The sequence below is a fragment of the Ciconia boyciana genome, chromosome 8 (assembly GCF_034638445.1).
Source record: "Ciconia boyciana chromosome 8, ASM3463844v1, whole genome shotgun sequence".
Classification (NCBI taxonomy): domain Eukaryota; kingdom Metazoa; phylum Chordata; class Aves; order Ciconiiformes; family Ciconiidae; genus Ciconia; species Ciconia boyciana.
The window spans coordinates 28,474,005-28,496,026 of record NC_132941.1 but is presented as its reverse complement, the minus strand read 5'-3'; the positions used below and the strand labels follow the sequence as shown (position 1 = coordinate 28,496,026).

General features: G+C 39.8%; 2 protein-coding genes across 10 annotated transcripts in view; one reads left to right on the top strand and one right to left on the bottom strand.

The window, feature by feature from the left end:
- Positions 1-163: 163 nt before the first annotated feature.
- UBE2D1 (ubiquitin conjugating enzyme E2 D1) lies at positions 164-21,434 on the bottom strand. 9 transcript variants are annotated; one of them, XM_072869478.1, is made up of 9 exons: positions 21,300-21,423; positions 20,818-20,881; positions 11,718-11,781; positions 11,593-11,624; positions 9,233-9,351; positions 8,719-8,796; positions 8,349-8,454; positions 5,934-6,027; positions 170-746 (listed from the first exon to the last, which is right to left on the bottom strand). In XM_072869478.1, exons 5-9 carry the CDS (start codon positions 9,281-9,283, stop codon positions 638-640), a joined length of 438 nt encoding a protein of 145 aa, XP_072725579.1. In that variant the 5' UTR covers positions 9,284-9,351; positions 11,593-11,624; positions 11,718-11,781; positions 20,818-20,881; positions 21,300-21,423; the 3' UTR covers positions 170-637. The 9 variants fall into 9 exon arrangements, with proteins under 9 accessions (XP_072725574.1, XP_072725581.1, XP_072725579.1 ...); XM_072869477.1 differs by lacking the exon at positions 20,818-20,881 and having other exon boundaries at positions 21,300-21,434; XM_072869476.1 differs by lacking the exons at positions 20,818-20,881; positions 21,300-21,423 and adding an exon at positions 20,296-20,339.
- The window catches only part of CISD1 (CDGSH iron sulfur domain 1), a 13,887-nt gene continuing 13,286 nt past the window's right edge, over positions 21,422-22,022 (top strand). Inside the window, exon 1 of the mRNA XM_072869470.1 lies at positions 21,422-21,524. Within this exon, the coding sequence (XP_072725571.1) occupies positions 21,494-21,524 (31 nt within the window). The 5' untranslated portion in view covers positions 21,422-21,493. The remainder of the gene's footprint in view (positions 21,525-22,022) is intronic.

The window sequence follows — 22,022 nt, the reverse complement described above, 5'->3', positions numbered from 1 at the left end:
GGCGCAAGGTGACCCCGCGGCGCGGCGCCGCCCGCCCCGGCCCGGGTGATGTCTCCCCCCGGCGGTGTCAAACGCCCCGGCCCCGGTCCCGGTCCCTCAGCGCCGCCGTCACGGGCCCACGGTCCGTTACACAGGCCAGAGCCCGCAAGAGAGGCAAACGAGTTTCTCAGTAGTTTTCTTCCACGTTTATTACAGTTTAGGCCTCAGCATATGCAACAGAGAGATCAGAAACTAATTACGCAGGCGGTGACGAGCTGTGGCTGAAAACTCACAGTACAGTTTCACCGCTTTCCTCGTAATAGCAAGCTGTAAAAGGCAGAGTAAGCATGGTATCTGCGTGCCTGACACAGGAGACAGGGCAGCTCTGAGCAGGAAAAAAAGGATGCAGAGATGATGCAGTTTTTCTCCATCATAGTAAGTAACACGGGATGGAGTAACCTTACAGGAGTAAAAAGCATTAATAGTACTGGAGATGTTTTATCTCCGTAGATGAAATCTGACCAACTCTTTGAAAGAAAGAAGTAATGTATTTATCTCTGATAGCATTTTAGACTTTCTGCTTTTGAAATGCTAGGAGAAGCATGAGAATCACTAACTTACTTTCATGCCCCTAAAGCAGCATGTTCATAAGAGAGAATTATTTTTTTAGTATATAAATAGGCTGTAGGCAGAACATCTTACTCATTTTTGTTGGTCTTGGGTTTTTTGACCATCCTGCTGGTCTTGCACTGTGATGCACAGTCATCCTGCATGTATGGCACACAACAGAAAAATTACCAGTTGAAGTACAAGTGTTTTCAATCCATCCCTAATACAAATCAGTAAACCAAAAGAAAGTGAGTATTCTGAGATGCAAGTCAAACTTCCAATTTCACACAGTTCAATACAGATAATTGCAAACATTTAAGTAACTTCTAGTACAAACATATTACTACTGATCTAGAAAAAATAAAAGCTCTGGGAACACATTCTGACAGTCAAAGTTTTCTACCACCATTTTAGCAGTAAGTATAAATAATGGCTTTGCCTTCCTAGCTACATTGTCCTAGTTCAAGTATAATGAAGCACTCAATAACAAAAAGTCCCACATTTATGCAGCTTACAATCTGAACAAGGATTTTAAGATAAATAGAGCCACTCTCCATCAAGCTTTTGTTTCAAAAGTCATCATTACATCATAGATAGAACTGTAGCACAGAAGTGACACTTTCCCATACCTGACCAACTTATGCCATTGGGGTCAGTTAAGTCAGCAAGCATGAAGATAACAATATTCCATTGGTAGGAATAAAAGCTCTTACTGTGCACGCTTCCCACCCACAACGCAAATTCCAGTTTGGCATTCATTACAGCAAAAAACCCAAATATTTTTGTAGTCTTAAAAATGCATTTTATGATGACAAATTTCCCAACTGTAAGTCGCTGTTCTTTCATGTGCAAAGTACAGAGAAAAACATTAGTCACGCATTCTTATTTTCAGATACCCAAGAAGAATGTATGGTAGGAAATAAAAAGTCTTCTGCTTTTAATCTACTTCATAAGAAAAGACTGTCCCTCTCCAGCACTACTGGTTTTCCACATGCGTATTCTGAAGCAACTGAAGTGCCAATTAATGGAGAAGTTGGCTTCAAGTGTGAGAAGTTTACTGTAACATTCTGATACTGCAAATACACCACCTTAACTGAAGTGTTTGATGTTCAAACACTTGTGGTATTTCCTCCACAAACGAATATAGATGTAACCTGTCATTAAACTAGCTGAAATCCTATATAAAACAATGGCCATAGCATGCTAAATAAATTAGGCTAAAGCTAGCATAAAAATTCATTGCAACACAGTTCTAAGTAGTACATGATGCATGGCTTTATTTTCCCTTTTGTCTACAAGACACATGCACGCTTAACATTTTTATTCTCTTATGTTAGAACAAGCACTTTAAGGATATGCATGATTAAAAAAAAAGCCAAGACAAGTAGTAGAAAATGCATTTTATTTATATGGAAAAGGCTACATTTAGATTTGTAAAAGGTCTGTGATAGTGTTATGTTGCCCACATGTCAAAAAATCATTTGTGAATAGCAACAAAACGGTTACACATCTTTCTACATAGCAGTGCAATTAGTTCACATTGCAATAAAATTAAGTCAAGTATGCAACAGAATCAAAACCAAGTGTTTCTCCATAATCAGCATACAAAGAATTACAGTGCAAAGATCATTTTAGGTTTTAAGAAATCTGCAGTCAGTCTTTAGAATATCCAACAGGTGCGATACTCCAATTATTTTCATTACTAGCAGTTGTATCTTGTCAATACTGTGCACAAGCAAGTAAGTCTAAAATGAAATTACTTACATGGTAAATAAAATATTTAGTCTATACAGTAAAAAAAATACAAATTATATAAGTGAACTAACAAAATGAAATTTGAACACACTTATGAAATGGACAACATACTTTAAGGACACACATACAGTATTCATCACATAAAAACAGCTACTTTTTCCAGCAAAAATAATTTGGTTGCTTTACAACTGCATTATGGATCTCATAGTCTGAAGATGCAGATGTCCAGCTCTTAAAAACGGCAATAAATGTCTTCTGCAAAGCATACAAAGAGGATAAATATTCTTATCACAGTCATAAGGTTATTTTCAGAAGTTTGTTCTCCCTTGCTCCAGAAACACACTTACATGGGTGAAAAAAAATTCAAGGGGCATCAAGATAAATTGAAACAGTAACCTGTGCTCCATTTCCTCCTAATTTTGAAAAAAAAACCCCTAGAATTTACAGTACTGTGTGGTATATGAAAAAGTCTTCACAAGTTTACATTGCATATTTCTGAGTCCATTCTCTTGCATGTCTGTTGTATCTGTACGTGCAGAAAGAAGGCATTACAGTGAAGAGCTGTTAGTGATACATTGACAATGGCCACATATTTACTTAATACAGATGTTATTGAGCTTTCCACCTCTTAGCATTGGTTCAAATTACGTTAAAATAGTTTAGAAGCCAAGAAACATACACTCACTGTACCTTCAGTTTCTAAGGCTACCTATCAAAGCTATTTAGTCTCACAGGTTTGTATTAAAACCAATCTCACAGGTTTGTATTAAAACGCGTATCATTGTGCATACTTAATTCGCATTTCACAACTGGTTCCGTTATTTGAACCTTAACAGGAATTTGTTGTCAATTATTCCTAAATGTGTATGCTATTAACAGTCTGACCAAGTTCACACATTTTAGTTGCATAAAATTCAGTATAATTAACTGGTTTTGGAAAGAGTGGGGATAGAAGGCACAGTGATTTTTTTATTCTCCATTCTGCATTTCAGAACATGAAAGGAAAATTTCCTGAAAAAGCATTTTTTACTAGATGTTAAGTCTTGGGCCTTTTCCTTCTGATATGAAGCTGACTAGCACTCCCAAAGGTAAATGTCCTTAGAGAGTCAATAACTTTCCCTCTGGTCCTCACATTTCTTACATTCCAGTCTTCAGACTAGATTCACTTTCTTCCGGGTCCTCCAGAGAAAATGGTGACAAGTTTTTAAATCCATTTCTTAAGATCAGTATAGCAAATCATGTACTAACTGGTTTTGTTCTTAAGAATATGCTACCATACAAGTCTTTGGATTTTTACTTATATTAAAATACCCCTAGATAAATGCTCAGGGGTAACCAGCCATATCTTTCATTTCCTAAATCCAAGCTGAGATTAAAAAAATTTATCTTCTTATGCTGATCCCCTATTAAAGTTTATTCAAGACTACACATTTTCTCACTTTCTCCAGCAATGATTAAATTTCAAGTTTTGGAGATTGAGAAATATCCCTTGTTCACTTCCTTCAAAAACAGAAGGCACAATAGCTGAGATCACTATCAAGTAAGTGGATGGACAAAAGCTGAGGCACAACATCCTCAGCTTCAACACTATCTGCTTTGCAGTACAAGCCACAGAGTTCAAGCACTTCACAAGTGGGTTATGCGATTTGCTTGTATCAGAGATCGAACTGTCAGAAAAAGGCCATTTTAGTAATTCTTACTCTAGGGAGAAAAATACTAGACCATAGGCTTCCATGTAACTTCTACATCACTCCTCCTCTATCCAGTCCTCAAGGTAAAAGCAATACTCAAATCTTCATGGACCTGTGATATGTGATGAACCACAGGCCATTAGCATGCATTGCAAGAAGTCTTCAATGGCTCAGTACTAAAAAATAGGTACCAAACAATTTCTCAGTCAGTTAACTAGAAAGGTCGAAAATTCTTCTGGATATCACAAACATTCCACAGAATCTGAAGCAAAGAGTCTAACAATTAAAATAGTTAACAGCAAGGTTACCAAAAAGCAGCTTACGTACCAAGGATAAAAAGCCTGCCCCAAACGAAATCCATAACCTTTTCCGCAGTTTGAAGAAGAAGTCAGATAAACAGCGGTGGTTAGGCTGTCAATAAATGTGCTGCATGGCTATGACTTTTTCATTTATTGTCAAGGCCAGCAGAAAATTTGTGACATTCATTTTGGGGAAGGTTATTCCATTCTTGGCAAATTAGGACTGGATGTATTTGGAAAACCTTAGAGGCTCCTACTCCTTGTTACTATCCTAAACTGATCTTGTGTTTCAGTCTTTCTTAATCCCACAGACAATCCCACAGACACCTAGAAAATCCACAGGTGCTAAAACCCTGTTACAGGAGACAACTCAGGCCATGCTGATAGACTGTAGACTGGATTGTGCTCAAATACCTATAGCAGCAGAGTTCAACAAAATCTCCCAGTGGTAAGCAAAATATTTCCTTCCTGGATCCTTTTCCATGCATAAAGTTTTTACAGTTTGTAAGCCCAGGAGAAGCAGGTAGCTGATATATCAGCAGAAAGCAGCAAAGATGGAAAATCTCACACAGGTAGTATTTCCCCATGGAACCCTTTGGAAGTCAGGCAGTCCAATCTGTGGAATAAAGGGCCTGAGCTTCCTGCCACCCACAACTGCAACACTCTTAAGAAATCAATGCATCACTGCTTAGATATCCATACATTTCACTATTCAAAGTTTCAGTGGCAAAAAGAGTCACTTGGGAGAGGTACTGCTCTAGAAGGAAACTCTGCTATACCAAGCATTGGGCTTGCTAAGTGACCTCTAAATCCTGTTATCTGTTATTGGGAGGGTTCAGCCACATATGTAGTGATAAGACAGTATTTCAAAATCCTCCTTAGGAGTGATGTACAACAAGGAGTCAGCAAGCCTTAAAACCGAACTTTGGGAAATCCAGGTTGTTCTGCACTGTAAGTAAGACCTCAGCATAGATGTTTCAGTCAGTATAGTACTTTTGAGTTAAAACTCTTCAAATCAAAATCAGGTTTGGTCCAGAAGCATGTAACGCTTTGGTTATGTGCTGTCCATGTTACCTACCCAAGATCAGAAACTTCCTGCAAGTTCTACAGCTGTTCCAGAAAGTAAAAGAGGTTCTTTTTCTCTGTAAGATGCTGCAAATCGCAATAAATGTGACAATGTTTCTTAGCACTAAACAGAGCTGAACATTAGTCTATCCTACATTTACAAAACTGGGTCAAAAACACGTTTGTTGTTCATACCTAACATCTTACTAAAGGCACAGGTTTTACAACCAGAGGATCACAGTAGCAACAAATAAATCATATTTGGGAAATGATTTTTCATGCAATGAATATAAACACACAACACAAAGTGTGAAGGTTTTATGCAACTAACTACAAAAAAAAAAGTAAGTATCCAACTGCTGTGTATGGCTACAGTTTCCTGCTTGCCATTCCACTGATCAGTATTTTCAAGATTTAAAAATCTAACCCTGTAGAAATCTAAGAAATTAGTATCTTTAAAAGTTAAGGTAGAAGGTGCATAGCAGATAAGTATCTGCAAGTACCACACACACAAATACGTATATGTTATACTCACTTTTCCTTGTCTGACTTGTAGATCTGTGCAATATCCGGTACTAAAGGATCATCTGGATTAGGATCACAAAGTAAGGAGCATATGGACAATAAAACTAAATAAAAGAGACACTAGATTAAACAAGTTAGTTTGCTTTATTTCTATAATCCTTTAATATATTCCAGTACACTGAAGGAGGGTGGTGGAAGGGAGATTGGAAAGACAATGCATAGTAGTATTAAGCTTTCATATAGCAGTTCTGCTCAGAAATGTTTATACGGCATCACTGTTCCAGGTCCTAAGTAAACACCTCCTGATACTAGCCTAGAGAACTTGCAACTCATGGACCTGTACCTTTTGTAATGATCTCTCTCCCATGTTTTAACCTATGAACATTAAACAAATTACAGACTACATAGTTACTTATAAATATTTGATCAAACTAAGCTCTTTCATCTACAATTATCTAAGATAATTAATATTGTTAATATTACACTGCCATACAATACTCTATTTGTGCATATCCTTCTCCACTTCTGTGCTGACAGTTATTCTCTCCTTCATATGAATATTTCACTTAATTTGATAGAAGTGTGACTTCCATTTTGGGAAAATACTTCATCAGTATTATATGCAGGTATTCACTTATAATTCCATATTCATTTCCTGGTATTGAACCAAGGATATTTGATTTCTCTAATTTTTTCAGTCCATACTTTTCAGGAAATTTCTGTTTTTATACTCAGAACTAATATGAATACAAGAGTACACAGTTAAACAATTCTAAACATGTAGTGAAAGGGATTTTGATGCTACAGTGAGAATCTGCTGTAGAATAGGATTTTTTTCCTTGCTTTGTCTTGTTACAAAAGAGCCTGGACTAACACCTATTTTCAGCTGTAGCAAATTCGACCACTTCATACCAACATATTTCATTAAGTGCCAAATACACCAGTAATATTAGAAAATCAGGTTAGAATACTTGGTCACACCAATCAGAAGTGCTATCAGTATGTTGTAATCCTTTGATTCAGGAAAACAAGAACTATAAAGGAGAAACTTCCATGAGCCACTGAGCTAATTTCCAGTTTATGAAATATATAATGTGCAAGCACGTTAAAAGCACGTCAAATCAGAACACAAAAGACCAGCAGACTGCTCCTCTTTATAACTGAAGGAACACTCAACAAGTAAAGACACAGAAAAGCACTGAAGATTTTAAAAACTTTAAAAAAGTTTTCAGTTGTAAATGTCAGCTATTAAACATGACATAAGTGCCAACTCTCATCTGCTAAATACCTTTAAATAACTAGAAATAAGACAATTTTTTTCTCAGCAATAAAAAAATCAACCAATTTCTGTGGAAAGTTAATACCAACTACACACAATAGTAATTAATGTCTTCAGCAACTACATCAGGAAACAGCATTAAACTTAGATTTTATTTAGCTTGTGAGATTACTTCACAAGGTTGTTACACATGGCCAGAAGCTGCTTTTCCAAGGACGTATAGCAATTGCACTTGCATAGAGCAATTTCCATTGGACAACGAGTAACAATTTTTTCTTTGCTTGTGCATCAAATGTAATGACACTGTTCTAAAAAGACACATGGTTTAGAGGGCTCTCAAGCACATAAGCAAGATGTGATACTGTTTAACCTTTTGAGTCACATGAGAACTTTCTGCAATATAACTAAGAGTGTGCCTAAGCATTTTGAAGATGGGTGAGAAAAAACAATTATAGCACCCATATTTTAAGCAGCTTTTGAAGTGACACAAAATGCATACAACAAAAGAACTGCTTAACTCTAACCTCAGTGTTCCAAAAGTCTACAGTGTTCAACTTGAGAAAGTTTAACTATGGGACTAGAATATTTAATAAATATTTTACTGATGACTTTGAAAGCAGCTACATTTTAAAATATTCACCTTACAGAGGAATGCAAACCAGAACAATTATCTCTTTTTAAAATAAAGTGTAATTAAGATCTTAGCCCACACAAGGATGCTCCAGCAACCCAAAGAGCCAGCAATAAGCAATCAGGTAAGCCCACACACATCAGTATCAGGGTTTTCCATTTACACCCAAATTAATTTGATTTTGAAGCTCTCTTCACCAGTTTCTCCTCAGTTCTGCATGCACAGTCAGCTATAATACAGAAGCTGCATTTCAGGCTAATTGGACATTTGTTATCTTACTCAACTTGTTTTAGTATATTTCTTACCATGCACATAATATTTTATGTAATGTGACACTCCAAATAAACTGTGCAAGATCTTGGATCATAACAGGAATTCCAATGGAATTTGCCCTTCTGTAACATGCAGGATAAATGAGTTCCCACTGCCACCCTTAGACAGTGCAGTAATACACAAAAAAGCACCATGGCAGTGTATGCAATTTCATAAATCCATTAGCAAATCTGTGAGTTTACCTTTAGATACAGTCAGAGCTGGTGACCATTGCGATCTCAGGATATCAAGACAAATACTCCCATTACTGTTTATGTTTGGGTGGTATATTTTTGTTGTAAAAGCAATCTGGAATAAAAAAATAAATAAAAAACAAGTAACATCAAATTCTGTTTATTACATTTGGAACCCTTAACATTGTCCCTTCAGTTCCAGTCATACTAGATCTGCCAACAAAATCTATTGTACAGTCTTATCTGTTCATCCACTATGAACATGTATCCTATTGCTGACCTTTCTGGTTTTAACTTCCAAAATTAAGCCTCAAAGAACTAAGACACAGAAACAAAGCTTTGACCAAAAATTGCATGAGTTTTGAGAGAAAGGACTTACCTTTGGTGGTTTGAAAGGATAGTCTGTTGGAAAGTGTACTGTGAGAAAAAATACTCCCCCTTGATATGCACTATCAGGCTGCAGAAAAAAAAAAACCAAACAAAACATATTAACACATTTCAGTTATTTTGGAGCTTCCCTTCTGAATGCAGATAACATCCCAAAGCTATGAGTATCTTAGAAAATCCATGTTTTCCCCAGTACACAGCCCATGCTATGGGTCACAGCCCACTATGGGCTGTGTACTGGGAAAGCACAGAGGGAATTGAACCCTCCCACTGGCCTGCAGAGCTAGAGTAGAGCCAACCATGGCTACTACACTGAGTGCTGCACTTCCTGGGGAGAGAATGGGAGGTAGCAGTGTTTGACTGGTGGAGCAACAAAACTGCTGATCCATCAGCTCCACCGCACCAAGGGGAATCCAAAACCCAGAGCAGGTATTCCACATCCTGTCTCCATGCAACACCACAGCTGCTCTGATCCTCCTCCATCCTTAAGCCACAAATATACTTACCTTAAGAAGTGGTTTCTCTTTGCAGATGCAAAGAGTAGGATTTTCCAACATAATTCAGTTGATCATGATGACATCAGGGAGTTTTAAAAACACACAACATCTTTGTGACCTGTACAAATCTGTGAACATGCATTTTGTTAGAGAACATGTGCACAGGTTTATGTCCAGGTTGCACACAGTAATAGATAGAAATAACTTTGTTGCAGTCATCTGTTGAGGAAATCTTTCATTTTATTAAATAGGAAAGTGAGGGGAAAAGTCTCAATGCTAAATGATAGACAGTAGTGCTGCCATTTCTGATTAAGGGAAGGAAAAGAAAACCTTCCTCATTACTTGGTAAGTTTAACACAGCAACATAGGAACTCAATCTCAGCAAAGTTGCAGAAGATCAAGTTTTTGGGTTTTCTTATAGAAGCAAAGGAGACTGTTTTTTAAATAAAACGTTTACCTTGGAAATGAGCAAAAATTACAGTTTTAGAGAGGAATGTAAGAGGTAAAGTCACAAATGGTCAACTAAGACATGTCGTCTTACACACTCAAAATGCAGACGGTGTTGCAACATAAGGCAGGTTATATATACTATTGCTAAGAAGTCAGCATTAGGTAACATCAGAAAAGATTGCCACTGTACTTCCAATTACGTTTGAAAGGATCGCTTGCATGCATACTAAATGGATTTGTCAAAGTTAAAATAAGCTGCAGATGAGACAAGTTCAGTGTCAGACAGAAGGCAAAGTGAAGTCATGATATGTTTTCTGAGTAAGGTATGTAAAACAAATTGACGATGCTCACAGACAGGAGAAGAGGTTACCCTACTTCCACACATAGGAAGTGAATTCTGAAGGTAAGCTTTAGTCCTGTGCCTCCCTCAGGCCATCAGGAAACATACAGGATGTGCATCCCTATTTCCTTATGTTATCGAGGCAAAGGATTAACATGCTGACTGTGTTATTTTCTTGTTGGCAGATATGGCTGAGAAAGGTTGGCAAGAGGTGCTCATTCTTATCTTTAACTAGTGAAATCTGAGGAACCTGAAGCAAAGAAAAGAGTATTTCCCACTACAGAATATGGAAGGTGAATTGCAAGCTCGAAGAAAATAAAAAAAAAAAGGAATTTAAGTTGGGATTCATGTGCTAGTATTTCCCTTACTCATCAGAGTATTTCCCAGACTCAGAGTCGTTCAGGACAGAGACATTATTGGTGGTAATCAGCACATAAGCTTTTGTTAACCCTTGACTTCTTTGCTGTTTTGCCATTCACCTCTAAGCAGTGCAGAAGGGCAAGGGTCAGAATGACTTTGTACGTGAAAGAACACAGTTGTTAAAGAAAAACGGCAAAAGTGTTAGTATCCTACAGAAAAACTTGCCACAATCATTTCAGTTGCTACTGGGCCATTGACAAGTTGGACAACAGACTCCAGCATGCCACTGGCAAATTAGTAACTGATCTTTCACTGCTTCAGAGCAGCTGTGCTGAAAATGCAGAAATAGCCTCAAAGCAGTCACAATTCCACTTTTCTCCACTGTGTGATGCTGCATCTTAATGAACTAAGTATTGTCTCAAAATTTCAACTCACACAGTGGTTCAGCTCATCATCTGAACCAGAAACTCTTCTTTCCAAATTAGTAAGTCCAAAACAAAACCACTAGGAATACAAACTCCTTACCATGATATTAATAACTGACCATTCCCTCAGGTCATGTTGTTCTTTATTCTTTATACAGAAACCTTTTTCAAGTTTTCCTTTAAAACTTTCTATTCTTAAGCTTTATTGTCCTTTCTTATGTCATTTCTTTGACAAGAGTCATAGATGGGGTGTTTAGAGATCTCCCTCAACCCAAGGAAAGCAGGCCTTTCTCACACTGAAACCAAAGTACCCACAATTGCTGGTCTACACTTTGCAAAAGCCATCTGTTTTTGCCAGAGCCACATCACAGCCATCAAATAAGCTCTACCCAAAAGCCCCAAAATCACCCTGTGCAACATCACTCTTCTTTACAGTTACCAACTTCAACATTCAATTACAGCCACTCTTCCTCCTTTCAGATGGATGAATCTTCCAGAACTGAAATGATCATCTTTGAAAAGGAAGCTTTTCACTTTGCAGCCCACATCACCAATTCAAACATTGCAGCTAACTGATTAAGCACCCCTAACTTCATGAAGAGGACAGATTTTTGAACAGTTTGAGAAAGAAATTAGTACCAGACTACTAAGAACAACAATACCACCCTCAATCTTTAATCTGCACACAGCACAGCTGAATTTGACTGACATGTTTACAGAAACCCAAATGAATCCTTCCATAACAAAAAGGGAAACAAGGTCTACTTTCTAAAGGGCATGAATTATATACTTACAGGTCCCATAATTGTTGCTTGCCAGTGAAACACTGAAAGTAAAAAAGATACAACAATTAGAGATTTTACAAGCTTTTTCTTAACCGAAAAAGGTCAACTGTGACAATGTACTATGAAGAGCTTACAGTCATCTCCAACAGGTCCAGCAGAACAGTGGGCTGGGGGGTCTCGCTGCAGATCACTTAGTTCCTGTAAGAAACACACAAATATTTGAAAGACACCTACATGAAAATACACACCACTCAACAGCATCACTTCAAAAGTGAGAATGTAAACAGATTTTATTAAATAGACCTGTGGTATTTTTAAAGAAATCAACACTTGAAATGCCCATTGACATTGAAAGCAGGGCTTTTGCCACATAGGTCTGCAGCTAAAGACAACATTGTGCTATAAATTAATATCTGAAAATATTTAAGAGTTATAGCCAAGTTCATAATAGGCTGGACATACTGAAGTAGAGACAGAAAAAAAAAAATGAAGACAATGAAGGGTTTCTTGATTTCTCTGTAAACTCACTGCTTAATTTAGAAATTTATGTGCTAATCTGACTGTTCCTTTAGCTTTTGATTTTACAAAAGCTTCCTGTATTGGCCTAATCTATGTATACTAGCTGAGTTAAACTAGCTCGTAAAATGCTTGCAGTCTGCCTAGAGATGATATATAAAGATAACATAAAGGTTCCTAAGCAAACTAGAAAACAAAGGAAAAATATTAGCTCTACACTTCATTTAACACACCTTGATTTAATTCCCTGCATGGTTTTTTTCCCCAAAATGACTACTAAAAACACCCCAAGAAAGTTGAAACTTAAGAGAAGCATTCAGAGAAGCTTTTGCAGGTCAACTGATTTATTTCTCTTATAGAAGTCCACACGGTCCCAAATGATTTTAAAATGTTATTTAATTACACAAAACCAGCTCAGCTTTTCATCTGATTTATCATCACTACATCAAATGCAAAACAAGCCAGGCGTTAATGTTGGTTCATTTTCCTTGTTTGATTTAATATACCACTTTTGATGTCTGAAGTTTTACTGTAGTAATAACAAACAACTTTTTCCAATTGTAAGCTGATGGAAACTGTGCTGCGATAAGTTTAACAATTATGTGTAAATACTTCCATTGAAATAAGCCAAAAGATGTGTGCTAAGCCACTGTTCGTAAGTCAGTCAACTAATTACTCAAAACATACATATTTAAGTCAACAATAGACATAAGCAGCTCTGAAAATACCTCCTTGATTTTAGTGTAAGGAGTAACAGTGAAAACATTTCTACCCAAAAATCATTCATCGAGACAACTACTTCCAAAATCAAGGTTTAAACTGGAACTAAGGTTAACTCAAGTGTAGAATTTGTGTACATAGCATGATCAGACCTTACGTACAATTTGAAGGGTTGAAACTCTGCACTTCAACTGCTGTGATATATTTACCCATTTACAACAGCCAGTAAACATTTCAGCTCACACAGTTCTCTCTTTGAGAGACCGAATTTACCATGGACCTGGCACCTCAATTCAGGCACACTTCTTACAGGTACACTCTTGGCCCTGAATTCAAAGAAAGGCATTGCAACATATCTTCAACCAGGTAATAGAGTAGTAATATTACTACTTGCTCTGAAGTCCTCCTCACAATCTTTGCAATTTAAAATAAAAGAGACAGTTCTTTGATATATACTGAAATATCTCAGGTTGCCAACTGGTGTTACTTGTCTGCCCTCAAAGTTATTTTGTTGGTGAAATTGTATGCTGGTCCAGAAACAACACTCCAGGCTAGACTTGGACTAATAAAGGCAATAGCAAAACCCTTTACAAGTGCAGTTCCCTTTTTAATCGGAGGATTCAAATTTCACTAAGGGACTGATACAGAGAACCAGTAACCTATGCAAATCCAAGTCCTTGCCAGTACACAGAGGGAGTCAACAAGTCTCACATTTCCAGGAGTCACGAGAGTTGTAACAGGCATTACCAGCAGCAGAGCAGTTACAGCAACTGTCTACTCTAATTTGCAACTCAAGATCTAACCCAACAAGAGATTGTCTTGTACACCCACTAAAAAAGAGCCAGCTACACAAGACTGTTAGCCAAAACAGAGAACTCAAAGCCTAGAAATCACATGTTTTATAGCAGTCATGGCTTACTACTAAATTAAAGGCAATGACAGGAGAAATATGTAGCTTAAGTCTTCAGACAGTCTCTAAAATATATGCAAACATTCCTTTATGCATATGCGAATTGCTAGGCAAGCACTTAATTTTGGAGTTGCAAGTCTGTAACAGTACTCATTTGTTAGATGCTTTCTTCAAGATCTTTACATACCCCAAAACCACACAAATTGGTTTTCATTCATATGTACACATGCACTTCATAATCGGTAGGAATTGGGGAAGGCTCCTCAGGTATACACTTTCAATTTCTTCAGGCTAAAGGCACTGAAATTTGTCCATGATAAAAACAACATGTTTTTAATCATATGTTGATGAGACCCAGAACCATGAACTCCCATTATTAATATTTCCCTAACAATGATGAAGAAAAGGCTCTCTCCAGCCAACTTCACTAAATGAGAGCAATGTTCATGGATACATTCAGAGAGCTTCTGCAGGTCGGAAACATAAAGCCAGATCAAACTCCAAAATCCTGATAGAGCAAATTCAAGTTGTATTTTCCAATCATAAGAAATAATGTATTGAAGTTAATATGGTTTAAAAATACAAATGGTAACACAATCAAACTTTGTAAATTGAGTTTGATAGTATTTAACTGTTTGAGCCTTTACATATAGAGGCTCAGATCAAGCTGTGATAAAAACAAAGAACTATTCAGCTTTATACTGTTAATTATGCGGTTTAAGCTTCATATTCAAAGCAAAATTATCTGGAGAGCTGTAAGATTTAGGCTTCAAGCTTTCCTACATCTTTTGAAATGGTGCAAGGAGATAGTCAGAATGTCCCCCATAAGTCAGACTGACTTGCCGGTGTCCAGAGCTGAACACTGCAAAACAGTTGTGATGATTCTCTAGAGTAAGTACGTGTAGAAAAACTGCTTCATGACTTTACATATTCACAAAAGAATGAGATGTTGAATACAAGAAGTCTCTATACAAAGCAGCAAAGACGCTCTTCCAAGAAGCCCAAAACCTTGCTGTGTCAAGAGACAAGGCTGAAGAGTTACAAAGCACAATGTGCTGAAACCTCATCAGGAAGTGCAAGAGAACTGCATGTAAGGCATTGCACAGTTAACACTAAATATTTCCCTGTAATTTTAAGTTAATGGGTTCCAGCAGTTTTGTCCGCATTTTATGGATTATCACTATGTAGCTGCATGATGCAGGTCTGGTTACTTCAAGGCCTTGCCTACACCGATATTTTTAGTTACTGGTATAGAAAATGCTGGTGCAAGACTTCGATGTACGTAGGCTAATAAACAGGATCTATAACTCAAAGCAGTGCAGATTCAGTTTCAAAAGAGAAAGTCAACACTACATATTACAGTGTACACCAGTGCAACATCTTTTATGAGAATACACAAAACCAAAATTTTGTCTGCAAGACATGCAAACAGAAGTATCAGTTATTTCAAATACTGGTGAATGTCACAGCATAAAAGCATCTATCAAGAGTTCCACCACATGCCACACTATCCCAATACAGCCAGGATAAACTTGTACAGAGAAAACAGCTAAGCTGAGGACAGTGGTAGGAATAAATCTTCTAATCCTCTCAAACATAGGAAATATTACAGAGTAGAATAGAACACTGTTAATTCTATGACTCTAACTGGTTGCAACAGTAAATTATTTCTCCTATTTGTAACTACAGAACAGCAGCACAGCACAAAAGTAAACGGGATCCATAACCAGGTGTGGCTAATAAAGGAATATTAGCGTAATGCTACAAATGCGAAACAACAGTTACTAGAGATGGACACAGCAAAGCCTCCATATTATCACTTTTCATTGCACCACACACACTAGAGAATAAATAGCTCTGTGGGCAGCATGAGACAAAAATTTTAAAGACAAGTTTAACAGATGGAGAAAACACGTTATGGTAAGCTATAAATGCTGGAAATATTTCTGAATGTGCAGTGTAGTGCTCTTTGACAAAGTATAAGACAGGATGTATTTCATAAAAGTATAAAGCTGGTGGAGACTGGAAGGCCAGTTTAACAGTTACATGCTGCATTAGCAGTCAGGCTTCTCTCCTAAACAGCTACTGGAACAAGACTGTAAAGGATACTTTGATAACAAGGAGATAAATATTCTTAGTGTAGTACTCAGGGACACTCAATGGCTATGAGCATGAGTAGTAACAAAAAAAGCCCTAAAAATGTCTCATTTTTTCCGGTTAAAAAAAAAAGTAGTTGGAAAAAGAGACTGCAGAATATCAGAACACCAAAATAAACTGCATCACTAAAAGCTATTTTAATTCTCTAAGCGTCACAAAACCACAACCAGAGCCTTTTTCCACACTGTTATTTAAAATATAGGTTTTTATATTTGCCAGCTATGCTCTTCATTTCTTGCACAAAATGCACTGTAGACTACAGACTCACTTCCTACCAACTCCATGCATACGCTGCTGCTATTATACTAATGCTGTTTGGAGCCGTCTGTCCAAAAAAACCCCGGTGATCATACTTAGACTAGTTAAAAGATTCTCTGTTCTTCATAAACTTGGTAAATGTAAAGCAAATATTTATCATAACATTTCTGGATATAAAGGTAAGTCTTAGTAATGAAGCATATATTCTATTTTTATAAATTGTTTTAATGCAAAAAATAATGCTGTGATACCACAGCTGATGTTTTGAAAGCTAATTAAAACATTTTATATTACGGATCCAAAAAATAAATTTCCTTAGTATGTTTATTACCATCCAAAGGAAGCATATGACTCAACAGTTTAAAGTTAAAATCTAAACCACAAATATTGATAAAATTTTATTTACTTGAGTCAATTTACAGTAACAGTTATTTTCAACATAAATATTCAAGTCAGTATGTCCTGTTAGTCTACGCATACACAAAACACATACTGAAACAGACATCTAGTTCATTGACATATCTAAATGTTTGAATGCTTCTATTCTTACTGAGTTGTGGGAGAAAAACAAATCAAGCACTATGCACCAACAAGATAAAAAACAACAGCTATTTTAAACCAGTTTTCAAATGTGTCAAAATAGTTTGTCACTGGTTTCAAAATCTCTTCTAAATCCATTTTTAACAAGTAAAACAAAAGTATAACACAAGTAAATACTGGTTTTGTACGTATTTCAAAATAGCCTGAGTCATTAACAAGCACAACATCAACCCCTCATTAACACTAGAGGAGCACCCAGAAGTATAGGATTTATGATGAAAACAATCTCCTCAACTGTAATACTGAACTGACAGGACAGCAAACTCGCAATTAGATATGTAAACAAAAGATTCAGAACAGGAATCTCAGAAAAATGGTCCTGCACAGGGCAGATGGGCAGAACTGACCTATACACTAACTTATATAACCTGTCAGTCTGTCCTACCTTGCACAAAAGCTATGGTGTCTTGATTTCCAGAGGCAGTAACAATAAAGGCTTCTTTGCAGAATATCCCTTCCCAATTGAAACTTACACTATTTGTTTTGTTTTCACAATTTGCCACATTTGGAATTTACAATGCCCACAAAAATGTGGGTTATTCTTTCATTGGTGCGTCACAGACTACAGAGAAGCAACTCCAGCCCCAAGGAACATTTACACCTCACACAGAGAGCAGCCTAAAGTTTTTGACAGTGTAGAAATATACTGCCCCTCTTTCATGCTATGGCAGAGTAAAGCACTGACAAGGTAAACTAATACAAGCTCCTCAGCTTAAGAGGAATAAGAATCCCCCATCCTTCCAAGAACTCAGAGATGAATTTGTCATGCAGGTGGCACTGATGGCTGTGCTTACACCACAGGGCTTTATGTCCTCACTGCTCTTCCACCCTTAGCACTAAGCTGATACACTTTCATGTGCAATGATCAGCTTGTTTGTTTGTTATTCAGTTGCTCGTATTTTAAGAAAGCTCCTAAGTACAATACATCTTTCCGTTATTAGTGTATAGTCTTGAAGTCTGCAGGCTGTCCTCCTTCGAGCAGTCCCTCAAGGCAGATCCATGAAAGATGGGATGAAACCACACATATCACAATGGCAATACTGTTTAGAAACTGGAGTCCCAACCGGTATGAGACAAAAAATGCTTGCTAACATTTCTACATATTACAGCTTTGCTTCCTCTACAGGCACTATCATCCTGGACACACATATTACCAAAATTATTGTGAACAAACACTCAAGCGTACCATCAAAATCCTTTAGCTGTGTTAAAGTACAATTCTGAACCACCCTAAAACCACCCAAGCTTAACTTCAGACAGTATGTCTAGACTGACAAGCTCCCAAGTAATACCATTGTGTTTTCTGACAGCGCTTTGTTCTCTAAAAGAGTTCCTCTAGGCATTTTCTGAAACTATGAAGTCCTTACAGCATTTCCTCTACTCCAGATCTTATCCTTTCCTACCCTTGAGATAAAACATAGCTATCAACCTTTACAGCCAGCCTGAAACATCAGGAACTTAGATGGGATAAACACACCATCATACAAGTACATTTCATAATTTTCAGGAAAGCTCTACATATTACACTGACATCAAGACAGTTTGTCTTTTCAGACTTTCCCCCTTCATTTTAACTTTCCATTTGAACCAATCCTATTCCTTGCCACTTTTCTCTTCTACTGCTGTGGAGGCAGGCTCTTAGCCAAACCCCTCTATTAGTATTTTTTTCTTACCCTGGAAAGGCAGCAGATAGTGATGAGGGTAGTTAATGAAAAAAGAAAACCAGTAATAGTAATTTCTGCTGCAAACCAGAAGCAAGAGGCAACCAGTTCTGAATCTAACCTCTTCTGGTAGCTCCTTCCCCAACATCTCTTCATGTTTCAGACAGAAGTTATTGCATAATCAGGAAATCTGGTACTACCTTGAAGTCAGTATCCTAGTAAGCATTTCTTCATTTTCAAAGAGTAGAAACAGAATCTAGCGGGGCTAACAGGATGGAAGATACTCTTTCATATACAGTCTACCCATAAATTTAGCATCTATTGAACATGAAGTTTTTAAATGCCACACTAAAGAAAGTTGTGTCTTTCCAATATACACATGGAAGTCTCTAAAGCAGAAAGAAACATCACGGAGGGAACACGATAAGAGAAAAATATGGAGAACAACCCTATTCTAACCTCATTTGGAAGACCACAACTACCACTGCATCTCAAAAATACCAGAAGACTACCAAACTTTCCACTTTCTCTTTGTCTGTTCAAGTTAGCAGAAAGAAACTGAACAAGAAGAGGAAAGAGAAGGTATTCAGAACAACTCTTTTCTTATAAACACGAGGGTAAGGAGATATTAAAGAAAAGGTGGGAAATTAAAGAGCCAAGAAAAAGGAAAGCATTCCCATAATATGTAGAAGCATAACAGAGTTATTGCTAGAGAAAAATCACTGTAGTAATTTATTAATATTTTTATGTAATGTTCAAATGCAACATTCATAACAAATACATGATATGAAGTAACAAAAGTCTCCCCTAATTACCTGTAAAGGCATAATAAGATTTGTAGCATGAGACCTAACTAGTGACTTTTGGTAGAAATCCATCCAAATAACTTTGTATCTATTGTAGGGTATCCCAAACCTGCTTGCTGCAGGATCATTATAGAATTCTATTTCTGTAATACCAAAATTTTCTGATAGCAAAGGGAATCCAAAACAAGAAATTACATCACAGTCACTAAACTAGGATGGCACAAACACTGACTAAACATGGCGCATCAACAGCAACAAAATACCGTGTATTCCGTAACACGGCCAATGCGCTACCGTTTAACAAAACTTCTGTGTTTACCATCCATAACAGGTTTTTTTGTCTGTACTGTACAATGACCAGTTAGGTCTTGCCAAACAAGAGGAATCTAGAAGTTTACTCCACAACTAAAACCTGGCCATTTACAAATAGTATCCAAAACCTCTACAACTGGGATACATTCAAAGGTCATATCAAGTACTGGGCTGACAGCACTTCCCAATGTGGAAAAAAACCTGCGCACAGAGCTCATCAAGCTGTGCACAACAGGAGCGCGGTATTTTGGCAACAGATATTTAACAGATATTTTACTTACACCTCTACTAAAGGTAACCCGTTAACACAGCGTCGCCTTTCACCCACTACTTCACAACCACACGGCCGTACCCTCGGGAAACGCCTCAGATGGTTTATTAACGACAGTTTAAAACACGGACTGGGGGTGGGGGGGTGGGGGTGGTGTGTGCTTCAAGAAGGTGAAGAGTCCCGAAACCGCAAGGAGACCGACAGGAGCCGCCCCTTCTCCACCTCACGCCCGCTCCGACCAGGACAGCCGCGCCCCGCACCGGGCTCGGGCCCTCCGCCCCGAGGCGACCCCGCGGGACCGGCTCCGGCAGTCGGGGGAGGGCAGCAGGGGCACGACTCGGGCGACGGACGATGGAAGGACGAGCCCCAGGCGGAGACAACGCAGGACAACGGCTTCCGCGACGCCTCCCGCTGAGCCGCGGCCCGGCCCGCCGTCACCCCCGGGCAGCAGCGGGGCGGAGGGCCCTTCCCGCCCCCCTCCCGCGGCTCGGCCCCACTCACTTTCTGTATCCGCTTCAGCGCCATGGGAGCGCGGGGCGGGCGGCGGCGGCAGCAGCGGCGGCGGCGGGGAGCGCGGCCGGGGGGGGGGCGGAGCGGACGGGTAACGGCATCCGCGCGCGCCGCGGAGGCAGGGGGTGAAGGGGGGCGTGGGGCGGGGCGCGCGCTCGCCGGGCCCTTTGTGTCCGCCTGCTCCTGCGCAGCCCCGGGCCGCTCGCGGGGCGCGCCGGGAAGTGCAGTCCGTGGGGACAGCGGTGGCGCTGCTGCCCCCTGGCGGCCGGCGGTGCGCACCCCGCCCCAGGGCCGCGTCTGTGACACCTAAAAAGATTTGCTGTCTTTGTACCGGCACTTAAAATTTACTGCATTTTGTGAGTGGGCTTTGTTTTGATCTTGTCCTCTCCCCCTGGGAATTCTGTGGATGACTGGGAAACTAAAGTACTATTAGGCTGCTTGTGTTCAAAGAACAAAAGGTGTTTGAAGGTCACGTCCTTCGCAGGCACACCGAGATATGAAGAGGAAACTAACCGTGTGGAGTTTCAGAGTTACAGCACCTGCGTATCGGTAAAAGCCAGACGTCACATTCACAATGCTGTATGAAAGGAACAGGAGAGGTGTGCGAGTTGAAAAGGCCGTTGAGTAGGTCCCTGAGTAGCAAGTCCTTAATCAGTTACAGGACTCCCATAATGCTTTTTTTAAGTAAAGACTAGTAATTCTCATGTCAATACCCGAGCTTGTAAGGTTTAAGGCAGCTGTCACTCAGATATCACTCTTTAGTTCATCTCTCCACAACTACACAGGAGAGGGCTCATACAACAGTACATGTTAAGCAGTCTGCAGAGTCCTAGTAACTCAAGGCTCTGGATACAATCACCAGCAGAGGACAACCGCAAGGCCACGCCAAGCCAGCGCCTCCTCAGGACACACAATGACACCCACCACCCATTTTACACTTACAGAGGCCTCTGCAGGCCTCAGAGCCCACTTTACCCTCAGGGAGGGTCCTGTACCTTCTCGGCGATGCGATTCAGCACTCGCTATAGCCACCCACGCCAGCGGCAGCCCCACCCTGAGAGCCCCTTTTCTTCACCAGGAGGCCTTTAAGAGGCGGGCTTGGCCGCCATCTTGCAGGAGGGCGGTTGGTGGCGCATGCGCGGTGGGGCGCGGAGCTGCGCGTGCCCTTTACGGCGTCGGAGCGGGAGCGATGGGGCTGGGCCAGAACTCCGCTGTGCGGGGTAGGGGTGCGCTGGGGGAGGGGAGGAGGAAGGCGCACGCGGGCAGGAGGGGGTGGTCGCGTGCACCCTGCGTGCCGGTGGGGGAAGGGAGGCAGGGGAGGGGGCGCCCCTTCACCCCGCGTTTCGTGCCCCCGCCGGACCCCCGGGGACAAAATGGCGGTGTGGCCGCCCCCTGCGGGGACGTGTGTGCCCCCCGGGGCATCCCCGGAGGCGGCGGTTAGATACGTACGTAAAAAAAATCTCTCTCCGTAGCTGGCTGGGGAGGGCGAGGGTCAGCGGCCCGGCTCACGGGCCGTGAGGGACCCCCCGGCCCGGCCCAGCCTGGCCCCCTGTGAGAGTGTCGAGCTCCGCGCCAGGCCCTTGTGTGCGCCTCGCCCCTCGGAGCCGGCTCCGGCCACCCGCCGGGTTTTGTTTGTGATGGAGGACAGCCCTTTTCAGGCACCGTTGTTTTGTTTCTGCCTTTCTTCCTGCCGCTTCGCTGTCGGGCTTTGCCTTTGT

Coding starts and splice junctions, on each gene's coding strand:
- UBE2D1 (XM_072869471.1), bottom strand. CDS start 20,319: ATGGCGCTGAAGCGGATACAGAAA. Junction 11,782..20,295: donor CGCTGAAGCGGATACAGAAA/GTGAGTGGGGCC, acceptor TGTTTCTTACAG/GAACTAAGTGATCTGCAGCG. Junction 6,028..8,348: donor AGCTCTGACTGTATCTAAAG/GTAAACTCACAG, acceptor TCTTTTATTTAG/TTTTATTGTCCATATGCTCC.